At 42.2% G+C, this 19,722-nt stretch overlaps 2 protein-coding genes and 1 long non-coding RNA gene across 7 annotated transcripts in view; 1 reads left to right on the top strand and 2 right to left on the bottom strand.

The window, feature by feature from the left end:
- ANKFY1 (ankyrin repeat and FYVE domain containing 1) overlaps window positions 1-12,920 on the bottom strand; it is a 34,393-nt gene extending 21,473 nt beyond the window's left edge. Inside the window, exons 1-6 of the mRNA XM_068910617.1 lie at window positions 12,723-12,920; window positions 7,316-7,508; window positions 5,611-5,729; window positions 3,146-3,281; window positions 1,442-1,565; window positions 16-165 (exon numbers count right to left, since the gene is read on the bottom strand). Coding sequence (XP_068766718.1) covers window positions 16-165; window positions 1,442-1,565; window positions 3,146-3,281; window positions 5,611-5,729; window positions 7,316-7,508; window positions 12,723-12,732 — 732 coding nt within the window. The 5' untranslated portion in view covers window positions 12,733-12,920. The remainder of the gene's footprint in view (window positions 1-15; window positions 166-1,441; window positions 1,566-3,145; window positions 3,282-5,610; window positions 5,730-7,315; window positions 7,509-12,722) is intronic.
- A 94-nt stretch (window positions 12,921-13,014) lies between these two features.
- On the top strand, window positions 13,015-17,617 carry LOC138061337 (uncharacterized). Its single transcript, XR_011134974.1, has 3 exons — window positions 13,015-13,467; window positions 14,881-14,932; window positions 17,550-17,617. It is a non-coding gene; the product is annotated as an uncharacterized lncRNA (long non-coding RNA).
- The window catches only part of UBE2G1 (ubiquitin conjugating enzyme E2 G1), a 26,725-nt gene continuing 23,063 nt past the window's right edge, over window positions 16,061-19,722 (bottom strand). For all 5 annotated transcript variants that reach the window (XM_068910624.1, XM_068910620.1, XM_068910623.1 and 2 more), the window contains 2 exons: window positions 19,111-19,234; window positions 16,061-17,471 (listed from right to left, as the gene is read on the bottom strand). In XM_068910624.1, coding sequence (XP_068766725.1) covers window positions 19,148-19,234 — 87 coding nt within the window. In that variant the 3' untranslated portion in view covers window positions 16,061-17,471; window positions 19,111-19,147. The remainder of the gene's footprint in view (window positions 17,472-19,110; window positions 19,235-19,722) is intronic.

Below are 19,722 nucleotides of genomic sequence, written 5' to 3'. Positions count from 1 at the left end.
TCAGTCTCACCATACCTGTGAATCCATTTCAATAAGATACAAAAAGACTACATCTTCTCTCTCAACTTTAATAGCCTTATGCAAAGGATAGTCTGTCTTCGATTTGAACATTTTATACAATAACTGAGCACTCATGCTACTGAAGTCTTCTTTACGCAAGTCATCCTAGAAGGAACAAGGAAAGCCAAGGGTAAACAATACTCCTATCTTGTTTGTAAACAATTTGGCATTGCCTAATACAATTAAAGTCTACAAAACAAGCTAATTGAAAGCTCCATTTTGATAACATGCATGGCATAACAACAAGCAGGAACAGACCTGTTGGATTACCTCTAGGTGACAAAGATAGCCTTTTATGACTAGGAAGAAGGACTCGAAAGATGTTAAGCCTCCTCTATTTTAGTTTCAAGATCAGTTACAGTGAGGTTTTCCTCTCCCCTATGTCTACAGGCAGGGCAAAACAACCATTTCACCAACCCGTAGAGTAGATCAATATCCATTCTCTAAACCAATTTGCTGTCTTAACTTCAATTGCAAGTTACAGTTAACTTTGAGAAAAAGGCCGACTACTATTGAAGAATTCATTACAGTACAGTTAATCAAGCTTTCCCAAAATAAAGCAGAGATTAGAAAAAGTGGCACTTCCAGGTCAGTTGTAGGATTCCTTGCAGCTCCCTCCATTAGAAAGAATGGACTCTCCACTGGCTTGACTCTTACTTCTAAAAAGAATCTTTGGAAGTAAAAGCAGGCCTGGGATCCTCAATCACATACAAAGACCAACTGTGGGTGAATCTCTGAACAGTTCAGAATCCATATTTGATATACAACTCTTGCTTATTAGAGCACCATCTCTTTGGTTTGGCACAAGTACGCCAAGGGAAGAGGCTTTTTAGAACAAGATATTTCCAGTGAACAGAACTCTTCAAGCTACAAGCTGCTTTCCCCAAGAAACAGTCACTTCAAGATGGACAGTGCACATAACCTCCAAAGAGGACAAAAAAGTAAAACACACCTTAAAAACAGAGGAATCAAGAGCCATTTAATGTACCATTTGCTTCTTATGTAGTTATGAACTGGTATTGTATGGAACACTGAGTAAAACCCAGTGGCCAAAGAGTCATCTTTAGTTTTTAACTGAGAAGAGTCAAAGGAAGGAAAAACTATTCCTGCCTCAGGAGTAGCCCCTCCACTTACAAGGGGGGCAAGGCAGGCAGGCATGAGAGCTTTTCACACTGCTGCCCCTTGTGACCAAAGTCAGCACAGGGCACCTTAGTCACCAAAAGCTACACAGCAATTGATGTAATTCCCATTCCAAATGGGATGCTTGGATGCTACCTACCAAACATACTTCAGAGGTTGACAATACAGTAAGTTAAGCAAAATTCTATAGCTTACTCCACAAACTTATTTTTCTCCTGCTTCCTTCTGCCAAAGTACTTACCCAGTGACTAGCAATTATTTCAGCACAATAGTTCAGAAGAGTACTAGCATTCAGCTCCTCAGCAGTCTGATAGAAACGAATACAGTTCCTTACATTAACTAGTGACATAACTCCTTTCTCACATCTGTCAAAATAGGAAAGTCAGTGTTCAGTTAATCAGGAAACAGATTTCTATAACCACTTTCCCATGCTATAAGAGTTCTATTCCTTTTGCTAGATGCTAACAGAAAGAGTGTTGGCTTTGCTTTATTATATATTTATGCTTTTTAGCATTACTTTAATCAGAACCCCTGTAAAACAGTTTCAGTAAGTGCAGATTCCTATCAGAGCAGCATCTATTTCCTATCAGAGCAGCATCTATAAAAGCTGAGGTCCCATGATAGCATCGAACAGCGCTGCAGTCTACATGTGAAGAGAGGCATCCTAGTTCTCCCAGTGGAACAAGCTGCAATTCATTCACTATTGTAAAGATGGACATCTTTCCTACTTAAGGACTACAGTGATGACAAGCAGCTTTTGTGCTGAAACTAGGAAAAAAAGTGTAAATACAGCCATTCACTTTATTAAAGAAAAGGGTTATAAAATTTTAGATTCAAACGCTTTACAGTTATTACTTTGAGTTGTTACTGTAAACTCAAGTACCCCAAACTGAAGATGAAGTTAAGCACGCCAGTGATCTCCAGGCAGGTAGTCGAGACAAAAGACAAACAGGAGATAAGCATGATACATAATACTTGCCTTTGGGTGCAAATACCTGCCAAGATATCTGCTAATAACTATTAGCATACTGTACTTGGGCTTTCTTATTGTAGCTGGACTACTGTGACCAGGCAACACCTGTTGAAGTTTTGGGTGGTACAACAGGAAGATAATGTTGCAATGTTGGTACAAAATCTGAAGGCAGTGTTAGCATTGGCCTTACAGATGGGAGCTTCTAGGTTAGAAGAGTCGATAATCCAGTTGGCTTCATGTGTTGAGTCACTGTTAAAGCACAGATCAAGTAAGGATGCTAAGTGCTGCTACAGCCCCCGAGACCCCTTGGGCTGAAGTTTCATATCAAAGGGTACTTCATCTCTGATTGAATTCAAAGCCTCAGAGTTGCAGGAAACTTGAAGACGTTTCACTTGGCACATTCAGGCTTCTCACTACAAATCTAAGCCGTTATTTAGAGCGCTTGACATATTCAAGATAAGCGGACTCCTACTAGGATAACGTAATCGGGATATTTCCTTAGAATGACAGAGCATTGTACTGTCATGATTACCTTTTCTTTATGAAGGAAGCCTGCCATTTTGAGACACAAAACAGCTGTTTAACCTAGAAAGTTTCACCTGTAGCATTCTGATACCACAAGCTTCCTGACATGGACTCATTACAGAGTTCTCTTTACAATTCCTTCCTTGTAAGAATTCAGAGCTTATTATTAACATACTACTTTCCACTTCTTCTCAATGCCAAATTAGAGTTATTAGTTTGACTGAGAGAGGAACTGGAAAGTAAACATGAGAAAGACTGCTATGGTTAAAAGTTATCACGCAAGGCTTCATTTACTGTGATCTACTGGATGTCATGCTGCATCTTAAAAACTTCAAGTCTCTCTTTAAAAATGAAAAATTTCATCCAATTCCTAGCAGCTATTAAGTTATTTCTTGGACTTTCTAACCTTGTCTGAATAGAAGATTCAGTGTATTTACCAAGACTCACCTTTCCCTAAGCAGCTGGAGCTGAAATTTATTAGCTAGCTTCATAAGCTCCGTCAAGAAGATATCATCTTCTCTCAGCTCAAGTTCATCCGTGTAGATCCAGCGCAGCATTGCCATGGTTACCTCTGGGTCAGCATCTAGCACAGAGGAACAGGGATTAATAAGATACCAAAAGAACAATCACCTATTCAAGTCATTGACATTCCCCTCACTGTTAAAGTTAAAGCTACCAGGAAAAAGATAGCTGGGTTGAAATTGCACTGCTTTAGTTTGATCAAAATGCAAGAACAGAGGCAAGAATGACCAGAGTTAAAAAAACTAGCAGCAATGCAGGCATCACTCAAGTAACAGCCTTTTCTTCTGCTGGAACACTGTGCAGAACGTAGGGAGCCCTATAACATCTCCTACCTGCTGTGACAAATACTACATATTTAGAGACCAGCGATTCCACTTTAAAACCTTTGCTCCCTCACATTATGGCCAAATTCAGAATTTAACCCCTACATTTGACATATCCAAGTCTCCTTTTGCACTTTAAAAACCTCTCCCTTCCTCACTTTTAATGTTATAGCCATGCATTATTGACAGCTGAACTCTAATAAACATAGCTTACCTCTCAGAGCTACAAGTAACTTCAAACTGCTAGGAAACATTTCTAATAAATGGTGCAAAAGAGTTGGTTTAAGCAGCTGGTTAGGCTTCAGGTGTTTACAACACCAGTTCCAAACCTGCATGGTTTTACACCTAACGTGATAGAAGCCTACATCACAGGTTGCTAGAGGCACAGGTCTGATAGGCTGGGAGCCTTTGTTACCTGGTCAGAAGTATTACAAGGCAATCCTACTTACAAGGATATAAGTGAGGGTTACTAGACATCAGAGATAACAAATTATAACAAAAATATTAGTTTAGAAAAATAACTCAGTCCCTTAAGGTGTTCTGTTTAGCTTTTCTTAAAAACTATAAATAGTTAACTGAATTACCCACCCTAAAACATCTTTTAGATGAAGAGCTGGCCCCAGGTTATTTGCAGACTACATGCTATTCCAAGTACTATTTGGAAGAGTACCTCCTAAGCAGCAGCCCATTTGGTAAGGCAGATGTCTTTGGTCCAACGTTCTTGAAGTAATCAGGAAACCTACCTGAGCTGTAATCAGCACTGCCTTGGCCGAGATGGTGCTTTCTCTTTCCAAAAAGAGAAAAGATTAATCTACTTCTACTCTTAAAGGGGATATGAAATTCTGCAGATTATACGAGCTATAAAGACATTCAGTTTTGAATACTGCCTGTATTTTGGTTTAGGCCATCTTAACTTGCAAGTTCTAAACACATGTGGCCTCCTTAAAGTAAAGCTTGACAGAGTTTAAGTGGACAGATTGTTGCAACTACTTTATACCCTAACCTTGTACAATTGATGCAATTTCTAAAATTCAATTCTACACAGTGGAAAGCAGCACTAGCACTTCTTCTACTGTCATGCTACAATGAGGCAATATTTGCATTGTTAAACATGCAAGGCTAACTATGTTTGAGACTTCCAAACCAGCATGAAGTTGGAGCTAGAAACGCTATGGACTGCCACTAAACAGTTGTAACAAAGTTAGTCACCATAGATTAAAAGAAGTCTTGTGCTGACAGTGTTCAATTTGAGAGCTCCTTGGCACCTGCTGTCTTGCAGCTGCAGAAAGATCCTGAAATCCTTCTGCAGGGAAACCTATGCTGTCTCACAAGTGACTTGCTGAGACTTGCTTCTTTCCAGTTTGGCTGCATTTAGGATTCACGATAAGATGAAGAGCAGCAAGTGAAGTTAGTGCTTGACAGTCGACATGTCAGCCTGCAAACCTGTTTAACTTTACTCTCCTTTTCATTGTTAAGGAATTAATTGCATGCTAAGACTCTTCTATACTACCCCTGTCGAGAGGTTCAACCTGCATAAATACTGCTCAATTTAGCCCCATGCTAGAAACAGCTACAGGTGAACAAAACATCATCCCATAGAAGACGCTTTCAAAACAAAAGAATGTTTCCTTTTTCCTTTGCAAAGGTATCAAAATACAAAAAGCAAATAACTTTTTATAAAAGATCAAAACTCCTCCTCATTTCCCCCTACTCTAACAAGCAGTGTATTTCCATTGCACACTTCCAAAGTTATGCATACTATCTCAAAAGCCTTGTCCTTAAGAAGGAAGTTGAGCTCCTCTACACAGATTTGTTTTTCCACGTTTAGAAACGGACCATTCTTCACTCCCATTCATTCATGGGAAAGAAGACCAATTTAACTAGCATTGCCACCTAGTTTGTAAATTCATTAGCATGTTTCAGAGACAGAGCTTCATAATTAATGAATTAAGCATCACTTTCTGTGGACAGTAGTATCTGAAGGGTAAGAAGTAACCTTTCCCAGCAGGCCCTTTCAGTCAGCCCAAAGATAATCAAAGCATCACACACTACTAAGCAGTGACTGACCTGACAGATCCAGCTCCTCCGTTGACACTAGGTTGGCTAGGCTCCAAGTCTCAGTGCGTGCCGCCAGCACAAATTTGTGAGCACTGATGTGCTTGTCCCCAACCTTTATCTTCAGATCACTGAGAAGAGAGAAAAAAGCACATATGTGTATAACACATACCTATCAGGTTTCCACAGGATACTGTGGAAATGCTGAATCTATCATCTGATATCCAGGTTTAGGTTCAAGTTGTTTGAGAGAACCAGTGAAGTTTGACTGGTTTGATATTTTGCTAAGTGACTCGATTGCTATATATCGGTTGGGGGGGGGGGGGGCATAGGGGGTGGCAGTGAGTCTCATGAGCATTTAATAAGGTTCAGTTTTGTTGTTAGTTTTTAATTTCATTTCAGAATAAACTGCTAGGAAACCTCTGTATAAAGTAAAGAAAAAAATCCAGCAATCTTGAGGTTAAATACTTGGCAAGCTTAGCTGACAGTGAGGACACTGCAACCTAAGAATCAAAGGTTTCAGGTAAGACTAGCAAGAGAATGGTGTTTGACAGTAGTCCAGAGCATGAAGCAGACTCCAAGAATCACCCTTTCTCAAGAGGCCAGCTGTCAAGGACATTGATCCCACTCTGACCCCTCTTAACACTAAGTATCCTTTGTAGTTAAAACTACATGTCCAGCTTATTTTTAAGTCCCATAGCTTGTAAGTGTTCTGACCACACAGATTGATTTGGAAAATGGCCTGGAAAAATACAACTGCTGCTATGAACAGAGATGTTACATAATGAAATACTTGGGACTTGCTTCCTTCATCCTTTTATGACTGGACCACTATTCCATGCATTTAAATCTAAAGCTGAACAGCAATGAAGCAGTAATTCAGCTCTGACATAAGCTAAGAGGCTTCATTTTTTAACCAACATGCTCTAAGTTTATCTTGCCAGACATGCAAATGCTTCTTAGGGAAGCTTACAAGGAGATGGAGGAAGAGACTATTTTAACTATATTCTCCCTTTATATACCTGGCCTCCTACACTGCATTGACTTTGCTTTTAGAAGTGACAGAGAGATACTGCTAAATGCCAATGAGGTCTCAAACTAAATCATTTAAGGAATCTAGACTACTGAAGGTGGTCCTTAAAGTGCTTATGGAAGATAAATCATGAAACTGAATCTTATGTCGAGATGCAAAAATACAGTATCATTTACGCCACTAAGTCACTTATACCATTACCCAAGATCTGCTACCTAGTACAACCAAACAAGTCAGCTTAATTGGGCTTCTTACACACAAGAGCACTTGTTTCAAGGACATACCCTTTCTAGGGGAGCTTTCCACAGTTGTAATAAATTAATTTACACAATGCATTTTCTAAGCAAGCCAGAGGTCTATGTTAAGATAGAACTTGGGTTCAAATGGAGTTTAGCTGTTGATCATTTTTTGTCAGTCACCTTATTTTCTTTAAGCTTTTCTTAAATGCAGCCCTCAAAGACAAACTTCTACCCGAAGCTCTTGATACAAAAAATTGCATTCAATGTGCTACGCAATCTTAGCATGATCTTACAGCTGCAATTGCACCTGAGGAACCTATTTGCCTATCAGGCACCAGAGACAAGAAAATTCTTGCCTCAAGAGTCATATCCATTTTAAAATCAATAAATTAAGTCAGTGAAACTTCCTGTAATCTCCTTCCCCTAAAGAAAGGTTTCTTCTTACCTGTACTGTTCCTGCTGATAGAGTTCGGCTACAATGGCAAGAAGTCGACTGATGAAAGTGTCACTGGCATTCTCTTGGTTGGCCTGGGCAGCCAGAAGATTGCATCTCCTTTCTGTATCAGCTAGTTTCTTCTGCAGCTTCACATATTCCTGGCGGAGGAGCATCAGGTGCTTTTCCAGCTTGGCCACCTCCTCTGCAGACACACACACGCACTGTTACTGAAAGGCTGAAACACTGCACACCTTTGTTTGGCATTTTTGGTTGACTTCACCCCTACTCTACAACCACGTTCACATTAGTTTAATTACACGGCACTAACGCTTTCTCTTCTTCCACAGTACTTGAGTATCACACACTCAATATTAAACCATTTATTTGTTATCACTGCTAGCCATAAACACAACGAAGTTGTCAGAATGCATGGATAACAGCTAGTTATAAGTAGAGTTCCTGAAGCCTGCCTATGAGTGACATGAGAAGCTTCCCATGGAAGCCCATGACTGGGAGAATTATGGTAGAGAAGACAGACTCCCTCAACAACAATTACCTACTAATTCAGCTTATTTAGGATGCTGTCTGGCTTTACAGCTGAGGCACCAAGCAAGAGCATTAATTAGAACAGCTGGTGACACTACCCATCTACTCTGGGGTAAAGTTGTCTAGAACCGTTTGCGCTGCCAGCTAACAAACTCCTTAAGCAACAGCCAACAGAATGGAAGACAGATGCTCTCCATAATCTTGGTTTCAGAAGACCAGCCAAGAGTATAACTGAAGTCAGGTAGAATATAGGTGTTTGCTTTGTTTTTTTTAACTGATATATGAAGCTCTACCTGCTATTGGTACATACTCTTCTACGGAGGCACTGCAACGACAAGGCACCACTGCAGAGTTCAGTCCACAGCAGCTACTTCCTTTTGGAAGTAGTGTGGCAACAGCATTTGGGAATCTCTGATCCCTGACCAAGTATTCCCACTCCACTGCAGAACTCTCCCCCCCACTTTAAGTGGGGGCCCCCACTTAAACTTAACCACTGTGGTAAGTTAGTTCACTTAACAAAGAGCTCGACAAGAATCCCAGGTCACCTATATGACAAAAACCTACTTTGCTGCTAGAAGGAAAACTCTGTATGTGCGCTTAAAAAAGCGCAACTTAAAGGCTTATTTATGGATCAGCTGCCTAAGTAACTACATGTAGCTAAAGTTTTGGTCAACTGATTATTCCCCCCAGCCCCAGCAATCCCCCTTCATCAAGGAAAATTTCTAGATAAGGTACACATTCAAACCCACTGACAGTCCTAAAACAACGTTGAAGGAGAGGGGGGAAAAATTTGGAAGGTGACTGATGATTTTGTAGGAAAGGTTCTTATAAGATTTCTCCCTACTAGCCAAAATTCCTTGTTCCACAGAATTTTCTCAAGTGTTTAATAATGCAACTCCCCATTATAAATGCTGAAGAACTGAACTCTATTGACCAGTTTTCTTTATGCTTCAGTAGGAAGCAATTCAACTGCATAGCAGGCCTTGGCCTTACTCCAGCACAGGCCCCCCCGCCCCCAGGGCTAAGCATCCTTCTCTGGTCTAGCTGCAGACAGAGCACCTCATTTAGTCTCTCCTCTAAGGACTGCTGTGGCAAATGATCCCTTTTAAGTTTACCTTCTGTTTATCCATTACAGTAGCCATTAAGTTAGTTTACCCTATTTTACTCTTCAGTTAATACTGTTTAAGCAGGTTTTGAAATGTACTTCCTTCACCAGCCATTTATTTAGTTTCATTCTTTAAAAGTCAAGAATAGGTATCATTGCCTAGTTTGGAATATTTTTTCCTTATTTTGCTGAAGCAGGCTATGGTTTTTCAGAATCTAGCCAACAGCAACACCACACCAACCCTCAAAGAGCATTTGAAGTATTGTTCTGTTCTCTGAATCTAAACCCCTAAATGCAGTTTCAGCATTCCCAGAACTAGAAGGACATGTCTCTTGAGAACTGCTCCTTCCTCACTGATTCACAAAGGTGTCAACAGTGGCACAAAGCAAACTCTGCTGTTACAGTAGGGAGAGCAAAAGTCTGATTACAGCCAAGAGCTGATAACACTGAAAAACAATTTCAGGGAAGTGCTGTGCAGATTGGTGTATGAACACCACTGCTGTTCATACAGCCAGAGATTTTTAGGTGCCATGTGAATTCAAGCACTAGGAACAAGAAACTGCCTGCTGAACCTCACAGCAGATATCTAAAAGAAATACTGCATCTTCAGACCAGGCAATGACAGCATGAAGGTGGGAATAAAAAAGAATCAGTACAAGAAGGCAACATCTCAAATATCCTTATATTAAAAACCACCTCACTGGCTCCAGATAATTTTAGAGTCACTGGGGCACCCTCCAGAGCCACCCTAAAGCCTCAAGCAACAGCAGCTTAAGTTTTATGCAAGATTACCAACAATCAAGTTCATTTTCCTGCTGTTTACAGGGCGATCCAAGACAATCACTCTATTGGCAGTGAAAGTACTTCAAAGAACTGAAGCTTGGAGAAGACTTTTTCAGACTGACAGCTTGTTTTACCTCAGTGACAGGTATTTGTGTGCTGTAAGGATTACAAGGATGAGCTGTAGAACAAAAGTTTCTTATTCTACACATGAGAGCATGCACATCAGTTGTGTAGCAGCTACTATCACACACTTTCAGATAGTATTTAATCTTACAGGAGCTTCCAGGTGCACCTTCAACACAGAGCCCTCGACATCCAGTTAACCAACATTCACTGAAATCCAGGTTTTCCCTGCACAGTGTTCCTTTGTTTAAGTAGGTATTGCACCGTTACTTAAAGGAAAGCCTGTTCAAATTCAGATGTCAGAAGCATTGTCTCCGTTTAAGCCAGTAAATTTGGAGTTTTGTTGTTACTATTTTCCATCCTGAAGCATTCTAATTTGTGACAGGACAAGTGGATTTTTTTTTTTTTTTAGTTTAAATAACCACTGTATCTCCACATTGACAATCATTTTGTTAGAGTACAGCCCACAGTAAGTATGAACACTTATTTGACTAGGTCTCAACTACAGCATACAGTTACTGCATACATACAAACATTTAAGACACTTTTACAAAGACACTGAAAGATGCCTTACTATATTTTCAGAAGATAGCAGTAAGCCTCTACTTAAACAAGAATCTACACATCTATGAATAGGATGCCTGGGTTCTGTAGAGAGGCATACAAAGAGCAACTCCTTTCCTAAGCTCATAGTCTAGGTATACAGTTAACAGATGGCTAGACAGGAAAATAAAAGCAGTGTTTGTTAACAGATTCCTGGCAGACAGACTAGCATTTTATGAACTGGCAGAAGTTTAAGTCTCATAACAAAGACGTTGAGGACTTCAGAATAGGGTAGTGTTATTTTCTCATATGAGAAGGCACAAAAATACTCTTGAGAGCAGCGAGATAGCTGAGTCCAGAGATAAGCAGGGAGGGAACGGGCAACCGGGTGACAGATGGCATATATCTAGAACTACAGAGAAGGCCGGTGGAACCCATTGTACTGTCTATATCACCCTCAAGAGCAGTCATTGCAACTGTATGGATAAGCTTTTGTTTCCTTATTAAGTAGGCCTGAGTGAAATATTGCAAAAGAATAAGTGTCTTCCTTTCCCAAGTCAGGTCCTTCATCCACTGCTCCAGTCTTTGGCCCCCTCCTTCCCAAGGCTGTCCAGATTACTGCTTCACCATCCTCCCTGCTCCCTCGTTCCTCCTTGGTTTTTTTTTGCACAGTTAAGATCTTCATTCCAATAGCCATCCCAAAATACTACTGCACACTTTCTGCTGCCCTACGCTCAGCGTGTTAATGAAACAGTTTTTACCCATGCCTGTGCATCACCTAGCTTTCTCTGGTATTGGTGGTACCAGATTCTTACCAAAGCATGCTCTGCTCTTGTCTTTATAGACTGTTCAATCAATTTGCAGCTAGTAATTGCAATGCATCTAATTCAGTATACAGATGCAACATTTCCACAGGAAAATCATCCGGCTTCTGAGCAGAAGACTACAGTTTGACAAGCTCCCTACATTAAACCTTTGTCTCCCAGCTGACCCTCTCATACCATCATTCCGCTGATGTACAAAAGTGCATCTGCAGACGAGTACTTTGAAGGGACAAAATACATCCCTCCAACTGAGTCTTTTAAGGAAAGAGGGGTCCTGAGCTACACAAGCTACAACTCCAGCTTTCCAAGCTTTACTTATTGCTATCACTGGTTGTGTTTTTTTCAGCCCAAAGATTATAGAATGACACAAACTGGAAGAGTCTTTGAGAAGTACGGATGGCTGAGGCAAGACCTGCATTGACAGCAGGCTCATCCTGCAGAGCAGGAGTCTGAACCACATCTTCATATCCTTGCGGGTCTCAGGGGCAAAGCCATGGCACATCTCCCGAAAGCACATCTTTGACATCTGCTGCCCACCAGGGGTGCCTCACTGAGGCTCAAGGGCAAATTTAATTGACTGGTCAGCAAAGTAAGAATCAGAGGCAGTTCAGCTCAGGCAGAGTTTCTCTAAAAATTGTTACGCAAGCTTGACTGCAGTGTCTTCTCAGCTGATGCATGCCAGCAGATCAGCATTTGCTACATCTTAGTTAATCCTCAACAACTGGTTTTAAAAGCCTACTATTGTCTGCAAGTTACACTTTAGGAGTGGGAGGCTATGCTTCTAAAACTGGAAGTTAAAAGTTTCCATTTCCGTTATAACTTCAAGCATTTAAGCTCAGTTTGCCGACTCAGTTATCTCCACAGAGGAAAAGCAGAAGCTTCTGTCTTGGAGAAAGCTGCACAGCTGTAAACATCCAAGTGTTTTTTCAAACCTCATGATGGCAGTTAAGCACATTTTGGAACAGGAAAACTGATCGCCTCTAAAGAGAGCGGTCCAGGAGCTCTGCAGATCTAATCAGAGCCCAAGCTCGAGATGAGGCTTTCGAGCACCCAGTGATTAAGAGGCTGGACAGAGCCTCTCAGTTACACCCCAGCCGAAGGCGCGGGCTGCGGCGGCAGCGACACGGGCCCTGCCGCTGCAGGCAGCACCGCCTCCAGCCCTTCCCCGAGCTGGGAAGTCTCGGGAAGGGGCCGGCGGGGCGCCCCGCGCAGCCGGCCGAGGATTTCCCTCGCGGAGGGGCCGTGCGGGGGCCGCCCGACCCCGCCAGCCCGCGGGTCTCGCCGCCTCGGGGGCGGCCTGCCCCGCCCGCCGCGGGCAGGGCGGAGCCAGCCCCACAGAGGGGGCGGCAGAGCGGCCCCCGCCCCCGGCGCTGCCCGCGGCGCCCCCAGCAGAGCCCGGCCAGGGAGGAGACCCCCCCCCCGGCCCGGGGCGCTCCCCACCCGCCGGCGGCCGCGGCCCCGCCCGGCCCCTCACCCGGGCTCCCCCCCTTACCGTCCGCCATGTTGGGTCCGGTGGCCGCCGCCGCTCTCGCGAGAGCCGCCGCCCGCCGCGCCGCCCGAGCGTGGTGTTCTCGCGAGACTGGCGCAACTCCCCGCCGCCGCCGCCGCCTGCTCTGGGCGGGAGCCGCGCGTCGCAGCGAGGTTGGGCGCCGCCGCCGCCGCCGCCGCTTTATACGGGCGGGGCCTGCCCGGGCCGGACGCCCGCCCCCGCCTGCGGGAGAAACCCTGCCGGGTCAGCCCCGCGGCGACCCGGTAGCGCCCGGCCGCCGCCTGCCCGCGGCCCCGCCCGCTCCCGAGGCGCCGTGCCGGGCGGGGGGGCGGTGTCGGAGCGGCCCTGCCGTTTTTGGCGTTGCCGTTTCTGCTGCCGCCCGGGGAGTCCCCGGGCGAGGGGGGCTGCAGAGCTGAGGGAAACGCGGCGGCTCCGCCCGCTGCGCTCCCGCCTGCGCCGCGAGCGGGCCTCGGGAGGCCCCAGCGCGCCTCGCCGCGTCCCTGGCAGCAGCGGGAGGCGTCAGCGGGGTTTTCAGTGCCTTGAGGTCACCTTATCTTTACTGTCATCACCGTTTCAATTCCTGTAGGTATCGCTCCGGTTGCAGGGGCTGCAGCCCTGGAGAGAGCCAGTCGGGAGAGGAAGTGACATTTTCTGCCGCCGCGTGAACAGCGCCGCTCGGCCTCGACCGTTTGCGGTGCTCCCGCTCGTTCCTGCCCGTGCACAAGAGCAACATCGCAATGTTTGACACGTATCCGGCAGCTTTTGTTTGCTTGATCCAAGTGCAGGGTTTTAACAGGTTGTCCACAGTGTTGCAAATTCATAATTTTCTCCGGACTTCATTATTAAGTGACCTTTGCAAAGTTGCTCTGTTTCTTATCTTAAATTTTCTCCCTTTTTTAGACAAAGCAGTGAAACTAGAATTGGGCATAGACCTAGGAGAGCCACAGACTTTTGTGTGATTTCTAGACAAATCATGACACATACCGGTCCCATTTCCCACAGCTTTGCTACATAACTAACATGTACACCGTTCCTTATGGGTGCCACCCATTATCTTGAGTCATTGTGAGGAAGTGCTTGCTACTGCTTGGTCAGGTTTGGTCTTATATTAAACTTCTTAGTAGCCACAGAGTAGGGTTTTAAAATTTCTGCCATGTTTTCCGTCTGGGGAATCGGCAGTCTTGTCATTTCTGTTGAGAATCCGACAGGGAGAGAAACAATTTTATCACCACCTCTCTTTAAAACCCAAGTTCCTTTTGTTTTGGTTTGAAATCACTAGTATGTGCTTCTGAAGATACGAAGAAATTATAAGATTCGCAGCGTTGCGCTGCTGGCGTTGTGATGGCACCATACCAGCAATAGCGTACCAGATGGTACTGACAATAAAAAGTCCATCCCCCAAAGCCTACAAATAGAATGACTATAACAAAATACACTTATAATCACTTCAGAATTAATGTTCTCCATTTATTGAACTTCTAGTTTCAATAAGCATTTTCTAGGCATCACAGCAGGAAAGAGTTTTAGAATGACAGCTTAATAGCCTTATTGTTTTTTACAAAGAACTTCTCTGATGTGTAAGGTGCAGCACGGAGAAGTATGAAAAAGAAATTGAGATGGCTATCCTATTTTGATATTAATTAAGATTCCATGCTTTCCCTTCCTTTTTTTCTCCCAGTGATGCAGCGTTATCTGGAAAGCAGACTGCAAGGCATTGGGGGGGAAAAAAACAACAGAACAACTCACCCATAACTGTGAGTCTCCAGATAAGTAAAAAAACCAGTATGCGGACAATCTACATAAAAACAAGATGCAAGATCTTGGAACAAGAACGCTGGTTTACTTGATTGTTCCACAAGTACGCTAGTACTACTTATATCAGTGTATCTCTTCAGTGGTGTGCATATCTTGAGGTCATTAAGCAGAAATTTCTGCTCTCATATCACTAAGTATCTTGCTATGGCTGTGCCCTCACACATGTGGGCTGAGAACAAACGAAAACCCAAGTGTGATCGCAGCCAAGTTAAGTAGGCCATTTCTGCTCCTACCAGAAATTTGTAACAAGCTGAACACTTGGCACCAGAATCTTAGATACCTTCTTAATTAAATTATCGAATATTAGTCAAACCTGCAGCTCACGTACCTTAACACTATCTCACAGTAATGCTTCTTCCTTTGGACTATCCAGGCTGTGCAGAATCATAACCATCTGGGTAAGCAAACCAGAAGTAGTTTTATATTTGCAAAGTGGGGACCAACACTGCTATGGGATTAACAATTCTTCCATACAACTGAGGCAAGATTAAAACTTCCAGGCCTACCCCTTTAAAAACAAAACCAAAAGTACTTCTTTTGCAGAGCAAATTAAGAGAGTAAGATTTAAGCTATGAATTTTACAGATGAGTCAGATGTGGACTGTATGTATTTGTTAGTTTGCAAGAAAACACAGAATACTTTTCAACCTGCTTAAAGCAGCAAGTATCAGTTATTTTCAATTGCTGCCAGTTCTTTGGGTACTCAATGGAAACGAGGCCAGCAGGGAAACGAGGCCATTACTAAATTTAGTAACAGGAGCATCTTCCTGATACTTAGGGAAAGGGTGGCACCCCAGTCCCAAGTCTTAAATAAATACAAAAATGAAATGGTAGCCAGCTGGCTGGCAGGAAGCCTCCTCTCGAGCAATTTTAGACAAGTCAAATGGGAACTAAAAATCAGCTATTGTGTCCAGGCCCAGATAGCTCTGAAGTACTGCATACATCTGCCTGCCTAAGGAAGGAAGCCATGCAATTAAAATCAAATTTAACTAATGTTTTCTCAAAATACTTAGTTACCAAGTAGGCAAATATGAGTATTAAACACATCTATGTTTATCCAAAGCCACTGCAGGAGAAAACAATGACTTCACTCGTAGGTGTCTTCTTTAGTATACCTAAATGGCTTTTTTTTTTTTTTTTTTTTTTTTAAATCCCCTATGCCTGCCTTGCCACTAACAAGTCTTTCTATCTTCCACTCTACCTAACCCCTCATGAAACCTGCTATATACCTTTTTGGTGTATGTATATTGCATAATGACCTAAAACAGAGTATAGCCTGCTAGCAAATTAGTACTGAAAGGTTGCTACAAGATGACTTTTAATGACACTAAAACCTCTTGATTTATTAGTCAGTGACTCTGTCTGTGCTGCAAAAGGCTGTAATAAAACCCATCTCTGATGGAGCAGAGAGCAGCCAGGTAGTTTGAGGTTCCTCTGCAAGTTTCTTTGGTAGAAAGTTATTGCAGATAGTAACTGGTTTCCAAGCCTAGGTACTCCGAGATCAGGATTTGTCCGTGGGAAACAATCAAAAGAGAAAGAAAGGGTTACTTTAATTGTTACCTCAAGATTAAATACAATGTCAAGTCTAACAAGTGTTTGCTGAGTTTTAGGTCCACGTAGGCGTTCGGGTAAGTTGTGCTCTAACTGCAATTCCCCCTTCCTATTTAAGATACTGAAAACAGCCAGGTTGACACAACATTATTGGAAAAAATTATATTTTGGAAGAACTCACTACAGAAGGTGACAGAATTCCAAAAATCAAATTACATGAAAATATACATCGCAATTTTCTTTGTACATTAGGTAAGGAAACTCTGAAGTAGAAGGCAAAGAATATGAAGGGCCACAGAAGAGAGAAAAGGGATAAGGAGGGAAACTATTTTGATACCAAACCCAGAAATTAGTCATTTGAAAGCCTACCGACGTGCATGCTTGAATCCAACTTTGAGAAAAAAAACAAGCCTCCCCCCACCACACACCCCGCCCCACAAACAGGCAATGAAAAAGGCAAGGGAGAGGTGAGAGAGAGAGAGAGCGCGCGCGGGCAGAGGGAGGGGAGGAAAAAAAAAGTCACCCAGAAAAAGCAGCTCATCCTATCTTGGACTAACTTAGTCAACTGAACTTCCAAATGAAAGCAGTCAAGTCCTTTGCAAGGCAAAAGCCCAGCAGGCCGCTTAAGGGTGCTCCATGGCCAGTTTTATTGCTACACCCAATTCAAGAAGTATGTGCAATTGGGTTTAAAAAAAAAAAAAAGAGGGGAAAGAAAAAAAAGCACCTTTGAGACTACAAAGGTCATTGTAAAAGAAGACACAAGTAATTGATAGCAAATCCTTTCAGGGTTTAATTAGGGAAATCTTAAATTCTGATGAGGGATAAAAGGGAGCACATTTCCAAAAACCAAAAAAGAGATACTAAACTTTAATAAGCAAGAGATTTTAATTAAGCCTCAGTGGGTCAAAGGAAAATTAAGTGGAAAAAAGTCTTTATCCTAATTGGTTTTAGTTTGACATGCTTCACAAGTTTGTTTTTTTTGTTTTTGTTTTGTTTTTGTTTTAACCAATAGGAAACAATGAACAGGGAGAGAAAAACCTGCTAAAATCTTTAGAATTTACACGATTCTTATGCTAACTACAGACAGCATTATTTGGTACAATGTGTATTTGTGGATGTACATGAACAGTATATATATTATCCGGATCATGTTGTGCTATGTACACATCTTTACAATTCTTCCTGAAGGTTAAAGCAGTTCATTAGATTTCAAAATGCGTAATCATCTTGTGTTGGCACTTGTTAGGCTCTTGTCAGCATTGATAACTGGCATGTTTTATTGCAGCCCAGTTCCAGCCAGTGTTTGCCAACTTGTAACAACAGAAGTCCAGCAATAGGTGGGTAGAGTGCAGGAAAAAAAACAGTGCCATGTTTCTCAATTGAAGACCTACAAAGAAATCAAATGTATTAAAATAAAGCCCCTCACGATCCTTAACGATTCTAAGATCTTAAATTGTGTTTCTAGGTCAAGAAAGATATTTGATGCTCGTTGGGAACTTGACATACCTCTAAAAAGAAGATGCATAAAATCCAAAATCATCACCTGAGAGAGATTTGAGTTGGTTCAGCACACTGCTTATCTGAGCCCAACTATCACACTTCTGAGCTCCTATCACTTTGAGTCGCTTGTCAAGTGCGGTGTATAAAGTTTTCATTACTCCTGCTTAGTGCAAAACACTTGAGGACTTACCACTGAAAGTTTTTATACAACATTTATTGTTAATGATAGATGCTGATTCAACAGCAAAGTACAGTACAAAATGACACAGCAGTGCTTTGTTGAATACCACAGCTACCAAAGCAGACCGTGCTTATTTGTTGGAAACCACTATATGGCCCCCTTCTTGTCCAACTGGTCACACATCCCTTACTTTGGAGGGGTCACCAAGACTTTGCAAAGACTTTGCCTTCCAGAAACCAATACCTAGTATTGGTCATGAACATGCTTTCACTATGGCCAACTTTAATATGGCAACAGAATTAAGGTCAATCAAGAATACTCTGAAGTACTTCTCACAACTACTCCCTCTTTCTCTAAGAGAGGGAAACTTTCAGTTGCACTAACAATTCTTACACTGTAGTTTTGGACAGTTGTGTAAGATCCAGTTCCTTTGTTTGGTCTTTTTGGTAAATACTAAGCATTTCTCATGCTTTTTCTATACTGGAAAAAGTTCATTTCAACCAAAGCATTCCTTCAGACAAGAGATACTGCAATACTAGTCTGTCACAAATAAACCTTTTTTCAGACAGAACTAATTCTTACAAGAGTATAGGAGATAGAGGAAGCATCTCCTATACCACTCTGGTGAAGAAAGAAGATAGGAAAAAGTAACTAGCAGGAGCATTTAGTAAGCTGTTTTAGCAGTTTGTACAGTGCATCCCCATTACATTATGGGAGTGCCATATTAGTCTTCTTTTATATCCTAGCAGGGTTTTTTTCCTTTGTTTTTAAAGGAAAAAGTCCCATGGATCCTTGAAGCAATCCTTTCTAAAAAGCTTCTCAACAACTACACCAAAACCTCAGATAAAGCCTACAAGCAACATGCCACCAATATCTGCAAGAGAGAAATTGCATGTGTCTGAACTTGAAATAAGACAAACAAGATGCTTCTAAGATTCAAACAAGTAGCCTTTACAATAATGAACATGAAGAAATGAGTATTCCCTTCTTTTATAGCCCTAGAAGTCCCTAAGCACTTAATAAAGCAGAATGAATACTGCTAAAGAGAACTTCAGCTTCTGAATAGTTGAAGTGTACTGGTGAAGGGTACTAGTGAAGTTCCCCAGTGTAGGCAGAGGGGGCTGTTAGTGCACTGCAAAGTTTAAGTATTTTCTTAACCATGAAGTTTTTAGTATAAAATATAGCCAAAGAACTCCACTGAAACCAAGCTGGTGAGAAGAAATTTTTTTTTGCTGTTAAAAAAAACTAACCAAACAAAAAATGCCACACACTGAGCTCAGCAACGCTTGCTAATCCAGAAAACCCTCTACTCAGAGGACTGACTCTACTTTAGAGGGATACTTACCCTGAAAAAAGTGAAGCTACTAGCTGCTGAATAAGTGTCACTCAAAAGCAGTTTCTTGGCTTTTTCTTACACAGCGGGCAACTTTTCTTTTGAATTCTCCATTTCTGTCTTCTCTCCATTCTTTCTGCAATTGAATAGACAGCTTTGAGATGTCAGTGTCATAACAAGGTACAAATTCCAGGAAGAAACTTGGTGTTTATGTTTCTAGATATCAGTCATCCAATCAACACTTAAATTTGTTTACAGCCATTGAGCTATTCACTAAATACCTGTGACATTCAGGGCTTTGAAGGAGAGATCACTCTGGGCTTCTGTTCATGTTGCCCAAAAAACAGTGAAGACCTGGCCTAACCGCCTTTGGCATTCTTCAGGACTAACCTGGTGGTTACAAGCAGTTCATAATGTCAAAGCTGAAATCCATTTATTTCAGCTTGCTCTAGAAGCAACAGACTAGAACCTATTCATACAGGTTATAAAAAGCTAACTTTAGCTACAGTGATTAACAAAGGCACACTGCAACTTCTGTGGAGCCAGTAATTATTCTGCAATTTTTATTCTGCAAGTTTCAGTGCCCTCTCAATCTAACCAGCACACTCTAGGGTAGAGCTGTAG

This window comes from Struthio camelus, chromosome 16, assembly GCF_040807025.1.
Source record: "Struthio camelus isolate bStrCam1 chromosome 16, bStrCam1.hap1, whole genome shotgun sequence".
NCBI classification, from domain to species: Eukaryota; Metazoa; Chordata; class Aves; order Struthioniformes; family Struthionidae; genus Struthio; species Struthio camelus.
The sequence above is the reverse complement of the archived record's forward strand: the minus strand, read 5'-3'. Positions and strand labels throughout refer to the sequence as shown.